Source organism: Nicotiana attenuata, unplaced genomic scaffold (genome assembly GCF_001879085.1).
Source record: "Nicotiana attenuata strain UT unplaced genomic scaffold, NIATTr2, whole genome shotgun sequence".
Taxonomy (NCBI): Eukaryota; Viridiplantae; Streptophyta; class Magnoliopsida; order Solanales; family Solanaceae; genus Nicotiana; species Nicotiana attenuata.
Genome location: NW_017671375.1, coordinates 15,491 through 23,350, shown reverse-complemented (window position 1 = coordinate 23,350; position 7,860 = coordinate 15,491). Strand labels below are relative to the sequence as shown.

Here is a 7,860-nt window from a genome sequence, read left to right as displayed (position 1 = left end):
ACAACTAATTAGCAAGCAAGTACTTAATTTTGAGGATGCAAGTTGATCACATACATCAGGTTCAATTATACATATCAAGGGCTACTCTAGGCATTAAACTTGAGCAAACCTAGCACTAGCAGGAATCGGCCTATAGAACAGTATTTGTGGCAACGAGATTGTAATATAGCATGGAGCTATAGCATAGGGTTGGGGTTCACAAATGGCAGAGAAACATGCTTGAAAAGTTTATAATTCACATGATTATTTTAAGAAAGTGAACAAGTAGCAATTTGTGCATGAATGACTTAGAATGAAGAAGGAAGAGCACATTCGAATAAATTCTAGGCAAGCATTAATTTCTAATAAGTTTTAACATAAGAATCCAAAGCAAGGTATGAAGATACACTCATACTAGACATCAATCAAGTATAATGTAAATATTTCGAACCAAGCAAACATAAGGAGAGCAAGGACCAACTTTATTAACTACTCATGATTCTAAGATTAGGACCTAAATAGAGTTGAAGCTTACTAAAAATTCAGAATGGTATGAAGACAAGCAAAATTGTATACGAAGTGGAATAATATCGAAATCACATTAACTCAAAGAAATCCAAGTAGCACTAATGCACATAATATAAATACAGACAGAAGGAAGTAGAATTGTGAGGGACTAAACACTTACCGGTCTGCATATTTAACAAACAAATTGAGGAGAAAACCAAGTGCCAGCAACAGTTTTAGTACCAGTAGCAAAGAGAGAACAACAAGACCCCAAACCCTTGTGCGTTAGGGTTCATAGGAGCTTTAAACGTTCCCCGAGCAGCGCTCGAACTAGGAAGGTTGATAGAGAGGATTACGGTGGCTTTGGTTTTCATCCAGCCACAATCAAGAGTGCAAAATAGTATAGAAAGAGTGAGAGTGAGAGAATAACAGTAGTCATTAAGGTCTGTTAGAGAAACAGGGAAGGGGGGTTTATATAGTGGCAAAAATTGAACATCCAAACAAGGAAACACAGTTAGTTAAAAAGAGCATGCAGAATCGATTAAGAATCAAATTAGTAAAAATTAGACAACCCCTAATTTTTCCCGAAATCACAGATTGGACGAAGAATCTTGTTAAATCTGACCCGTATAATCTTGCCATGGACGTACATAGACGAAAAGTGTATGAATCTTGAGGAGTAAGTCTGATTTCTCTTGATTTGGAAGATTGATACTTGCCAAAACCGGGCAAGTACTAAGTAATACCATATTCATGGTAAGAATCCATGAATGGTAAGAATCCATTAATGGATTAGATTCGGAGAAGAGTTGAAGGCGGCGACTAAGGTTGTGAGGAGAGGAGAGGTTTCGAGAGGATCTGGGGCGGCGGACGGGTAAAAATGAGGTTAGGGTTTAGGTGAGGTTAATTAAAAAGGGGGAGATAATTTATGGGTTGTTGATCTCTAAGATCAATGGCCAAGATTAAATGAAAGAGTGGGACGGGTCATTGAGACGGGTCGTTTGGTTTGGGCCATGGATAAAAGAGATGGGCCGGGTATTTTTGGGTCGGGTTTTGGTCCAAATTAGCTCAAAATTGGGCTACAATTTAAATACTCGAAATTCATAAAAAATAAATTATTGAAATAATAATAAAATTATTTATTGGTATAATTCTTAAAAATAATTACTCAATATTATAAATATTTTAGCATAATTAATGTAATAAACACAATTATGTAAGAATATAGGTTATTATTGTAACTAGCGTAGATAAAATTCAAATTTAGTTATGTAAAATGCGATGAAATATTATAAAATGCATGTGGGTATAAAATGATATAAAATGATAAATTTGGATGATTAAATCACCCTAAAATAATTTAAAGGGATCATTTATAAATACTTGAACAAATTAAATGCGAGAAGATCAATTTTAAAGCTTTAAAAATCATAGAAAATTGTAGAAAATACTTAAATGACTCTTGTAAATAGGATAATCATGCAAAATGATATTTTGGAAGTATATGGAATACTTTATAGAATATAAGGGCGAAATTGGGTATCAACATCCGACTTTGAGCGACCGGACCTTTGCCTTCTTGTTGTAGTAACGCTCTGCTTGCTGCTTTTGGGCGACCATTCTTATGTACGTCATATCTCTTCGTTTGTCGATCACATTGAGCTCTTGCTTCTACTCTCTTTATTGGAAGTGTCGCTTTCGTGGGAATAGCTTAGGCTGGGTTCTCTAATTTCGACCGATAATACTGCTTCGGTTCGTAGACCAGAGAGTAGGGCGTCTCTCCTGTGCTAGTCTTCGGGGTGGTTCTATATGCCCACAATACTTCTAGGAGTATTACCAGCCATAGTCCCTTGGCGTGTTCGTGCTTTTTCTTCATGATGTTTAATATGGACTTGTTGGAGGATTCTGCCTGCCCGTTACTTGCTGGGTGATACGCGGTTGAAAGTATTCTCTTAATATGCCATTTCTCAAAGAATATGTCAGTTTTCTTTCCCGTAAACTGGGATCCGTTGTCTCAGATGATATCTTTGGGTAGGCTGAATGGCACATGATGTTTTTCCATATGTAAGTGATTACCTCTTGTTCGCGTATTGGGGCGAACGCTCCTGCTTCCACCCATTTAGAGAAATAGTCAGTTAAAACTAAAAGAAACCGTACATTACCTCGCCCTGCTGGGAGGAGGCCCACGATGCCCATTCCTCACTTGATGAACGTCCATGAAGAAGTAACTGAGTGAGATGTTTTCCTGCTTGATGAATTATTGGGGCGTATCTCTGACATTGTTCGTATTTGTTCACAAATTCTTTGGCGTCTCTTTTCATGGTGGGCCAGTAGTATCCTTCCTGTATGAGACATATAACGAGCGCTCGATCGCTGGAATGAGCGCCGCAATGGCCTTCATGGACTTCTTCAAGGACGCACTGGGTTTGGTTTGGGCCCAAACATTTGGCCAGCGTATGTCCTCTTGTATAGGTCGCTGTGGAGGAGGTTGTATCTGGCTACCTGCATTCTTAGTTTTTTTGCTTCTTTTTTGTCTTTGGGAGCGTGTCGTCCTACAAGTAGGCGATAATGTAATTGCGCCAATGCAAAGTTAGACTTTAAGATCTTACCTTTGATTTGGTCTAGCGACGAGTTGAGAGGTGGACTACACTTTTATCCCCGATCGTGATATTTTTGGTGGCTGTGACTAATTTGGTAAGGCCGTCTGCTTCTACATTCTAAGCACGTGGGATCTGGTCGAGTTGACATTCTTCGAACTTGGGCAGCAACAAACAGATCTCGGTCTAGTATTTCTGCAACCTTTATTCTTTGATTTGGAAAATCCCTGTGACTTGGTTGACTACGAGCTGGGAATCACAACGGAGCTTTAATCGCTTCGCTCTATACTTGAGTGCTAGTCTTAATCCTGCAATTACGATATTATACTCGGCTCGTTGTTAGTCATATCTGGGCATCTTATGGACTGGTAAATTACGTCGCCGGTAGGGACCTTGAGTACGAGTCTCAGTTTGGATCCGGAACCATTGGATGCGCCGTCGGTGTATAGGACCCAGAGGTCTTGTGTTTGGAGAGAAGCTTGGATGGATTCCTTCTCGACCTCAGGCATTATCTTTGCGCTGAAGTTTGCGATGTAGTCGGCGAGCAATTGCGACTTTATCGCTATTTGCAGCTGATATGTGATATCGTGCTCGCTTAGCTCGATGGCCCACTTGGCCAGCCTCCCCGATAATTCGGGTTTATGTAAAATGCCACTCATAGGAAAGGAAGTAACGACCGCGATAGGGTGGCCCTGGAAATATGGTCTAAGCTTTCGTGAAGCTATGACTAGTGTCAGTGACAGTTTCTCGAGGTGTGGGTACCTCGTTTCGACGTTTACAAGTGTTTTGCTAATATAATAAATGGGAGATTGCATACCTTTACTTTCCAAGATCAGGACTGCACTTACTGCCACTCAAAGATGGCCAGGTAGACGAGGAGATAATCCCAGCATTCGGGCTTTACGAGTAGAGGTGGTGATGACAGATATGCCTTTTGCTCTCGCAGAGCTTGTATGCACTCGGGAGTCCACTCAAGGATGTTATCCTTTTTGAGTACGTCGAAAAATCTTGTGACATCTGCGGATGAACGCGAGATGATTCTCGTGTTATATTTTGCGTTTTTGTACGTTAAAGTTTCGGCGTAAATTAATCGACGTAGGGTCGGGAATGACATTAATTTTGAGGTTATAAGTATTTATACTATTTATAACAGGTGATAAGTAAGTGTCGTGAAGGTTAGAGGGTAAGCAAAACAAAAAAAATAAGTTTTGTTGAAGGTTGTCAATTTGGGATAAAATACGGTCCAAGCTATAATACCCGGTATTTATGGACTAGTGTGATGATCCGCCATGTCATCATGCCACATAGGCGCCATTTGGCATATATTAATGCCATGTGGAAGCTTACATAAGAGGAAGGCTAGCATTTGTGAGAAGATTCTAGAGAAATATGGATATATCCTTAGGAAGACCCTAGATCCTTATGGATTTGCTAGGAAAGTCCTTGGAATCTTCTAGGCTTGTAGAAAATTCTAGAGAAGGGACTTACTTGTAAATATTTAGGACTTGTGGAACAATTATTATTTACACACTAGCCCCTAGGTGATTAGTATAAATAGGGGGGGCCATTCATTTGTAATACATCAAGCAAACAATTCAAGTTCTCTCTAATACAAAGCTTCCTTTAACAATTCTCTTGTGTTCTTTCTATCATTCTCTTAGCGATCTTGAGTGTAGCAAGGCTGACTTGGCATAGCAAGAGCGTGAGCAAGCTGTGCAAGATCGTGAGCGAGTTGTCAAGTGCCACACGTGTACTTAGTTAAAAACTAAGGACGTGACACTAGTGCCATACAAGGTGCCACATGAGCATGATAGTGAGGTGTATAATGTATGTTAAAGGTGATTAGTATTTTAAGTAAAATAAGGTATTAACTAATTATGTTGTAATGGGTTAATTATTGATTTAACTGGGAAGTTAACAAATCAATTAGAAATGGGTGGATAATTATTTGGTGGAAACATCACCCCCAACGTGGTAGCAAGGGGTAATATTAGCAAGACCAAACAACGACTCTTTGGTTTATGTGGCTAGGTGGCATATTTAGGGGATTTTTGGGCAAAGTAATCCACAAAAGTGGGGCCTACAATTCACAATGATAAGAAATCTTCCTACATCTTTAAGTGTGATGTTTTATGTTTGCTTAGTAACAGATGGAGACACAAAGCATTCCGACGAAACTACATAATGTAATAGCAACGTGACTTGCAATTCTAAAGGAGTCCGGTATAACCTTTCTCAAGAACATCATACGAATTTTACCCTACTTCGATCAGTCGTTACGTGTTTCTTCGCGATTGATGTGTGTTAGAGGGATTGTCAAGAAAATCGGCTCAGGTATGTTGAGGCTATCCCTTCTTTTCTTTTGGCATGATCCATATGATACACACGAAACGAGCAAATGCGGAACTTTCACAGATGACTCTATTCCTAGAAGTAGTAAGGGTGTCTATGTTCTTGATTCCCCATGTGTCCTATTATTATATCGTCTGTTCATGGGTTTCAGAAAATACGTAAGTTGATAAAGTTTATTTTATGATATTAATCGATGGTATATTTATCTTAAGACATCCCGAGAGATCTTATTGACCTACTTCATGTGCACTACATTCAGTTATACATGTACATTGACCCATGACCAGATGGTGTTATATACGCGAATATTATATGTATATGGGGTATGGGGAAAGGTTATGGCGTTATATACGCACCACCACCTGATCAGCTGGTATACATTGATGATTTTACCCACTGTGGTCGAGATGATATAATAGGATGCCCTCAGAGGCTTGATGATATTATGTACGCATATCCTATGCATGATATGACATTTATACGCATATGCATAACATTATAAATGTTTCATGATTCACAGAGCTATTCAGACTTACAGGTTGGGTCTTTTCCTCTATGTTTCTTTCATGTCTATTATATATTGGTTTCGTCCCTTACATACTCAGTACTTTATTTGTACTGACGTCCCTTTTTCCTGGGGACGCTGCATTTCATGCCCGCAGGTGTCGATAGACAAGTTGAGAATCCTCCAAGTAGGCTATCAGCTTAGCAAAAGGCGTTGGTGCACTCCATTTGCTCAGGATTTGCCTATTTGGTCAGTATGATTTGGACATGTATTGATTGGTATGGCGGGGACCTATCCCGACCTTTATGACATTTATGTACTCTTAGAGGCTTGTAGACAGATGTTATGTATATGGATACTTGTATGGTCTTGCCGGCCTATGTTTTGAGTATACAAATGATCATGTCGACCTTATAGGCCCGTATATCATATGTATAAGTCGGTACATCATGTTGGGCCGTCCTATGTCGAGTATTTCCTCATGTTTTATTCTAGTTATCTCACGACAGCCTTTTCGACTCATTTACATATGATAGTATGATACGAAAGACACGTTACGCTGGTACTAAGTTGAGAAAGGTACCGGGTGCCCGTTGTGGCCCATCAGTTTGGATCGTGACATCTCGATAGGGCGGCAATTCGACCAGTCAACCTTTGGACTTGCTTCTTAGTAGTCAATTGCTCTGGTATACCTTCAATAGCTTTGATTTGGTCTAGGTTGACTTCGAGTTGTGACAGTAAGAAACCCAAAAACTTCCCCAAGGCCATGGCAAACGCGCATTTCTCTGGGTTTAGTTTCATTATGTACCGTCTCAAAGCTTCCTTCAAATGGTCGATATAGTCCTCCGGCTTTACGGATTTGGCCAGCATGTCGTTGATATATACTTCCATGGTCTTGCCAAGCTGATCTTTGAATATTTTTGTGACCAATCTTTGATAGGTAGCTCCTGCTTTCTTCAACCCGAATGGCATGACTCTATAACAATATGTTCCTCGATAGGTGATGAACGTAATTTTATCCCGGTCCTCTTCTTTCATAAGTATTTGGTTATAGCCCGAGAAAGATTCCAAAAAGCTCAACAGCTCGTGCCTGGCTGTCGCGTCAATGAGTTGGTCGATATCTGGTAACGGGAACGAATCCTTCGGGCATGCTTTGTTCAAGTCCGTGAAGTCTAAACACATCCTCCATTTCTCATTTTTCTTTTTGACCATCACTACATTGGAAATCTACTTGCGGTATTTCGACTCCCTGATGGAGCCATTTTCTAATAGCTTTCCCACCTCCTTGTGGACGGCATCGTTGATGGCAGGGTTGAATTTTTGTCTGACCTGCCTTACCGAGGGTAGGATGGATCAACGTTTAATTTGTGTGTGGCAATCTCCTTGGGGATTCCCGTCATATCTGCATGGATGAAGGCAAGCAAATTAGTATTAGTTATTAAAAATTGACTAAATTTACCTGGTTCTCGGAGATTGCATCCGATGTAGGCTTTTTTGCTGGAGTTGATGCAGTCTAATTGAACAAAGTCGAGGTCCTCTATAGTTGAGTCCGCAGCTTCAATTATTTCAGGATCCATGATTATGTCCTTGGTTTCTTCTTGCGTCGACCTCGACCTTGTTGATTGCTATGCCTCTTTTTCCTTGTCTTTCTATTGATGGGTTATCGTGTCGTTTAAGGCGATGTGGTATCATTCCCAGGACATGCGTTGTTCTCCTCGTATGCTGAATATCCCACAAGGTGTTGGAAATTTGATTACTTGGTATAAGCTGGAGGGGACGGATCTCATGGGATGTATCCATGGTCGTCCTACTATAGCATTGTATGTGGTGGCTTGGTCTATGATGTAGAACAATGTCTACTGAGTTATACCGCTGGCCAAGAAAGGGAGTGTGATTCCGCCCAATGTCCGTTCAACTGCA

General features: G+C 40.2%; 1 protein-coding gene across 1 annotated transcript; it reads right to left on the bottom strand.

The window, feature by feature from the left end:
• Positions 1-6,543: 6,543 nt before the first annotated feature.
• LOC109207889 (RNA-directed DNA polymerase homolog) lies at positions 6,544-7,152 on the bottom strand. Its single transcript, XM_019370889.1, has one exon. The coding sequence runs from the start codon at positions 7,150-7,152 to the stop codon at positions 6,544-6,546; it is 609 nt and encodes a 202-aa protein (XP_019226434.1).
• Positions 7,153-7,860: the final 708 nt, after the last annotated feature.

Coding starts and splice junctions, on each gene's coding strand:
- LOC109207889 (XM_019370889.1), bottom strand. CDS start 7,152: ATGGTCAAAAAGAAAAATGAGAAATGGAGGATGTGTTTAGACTTCACG.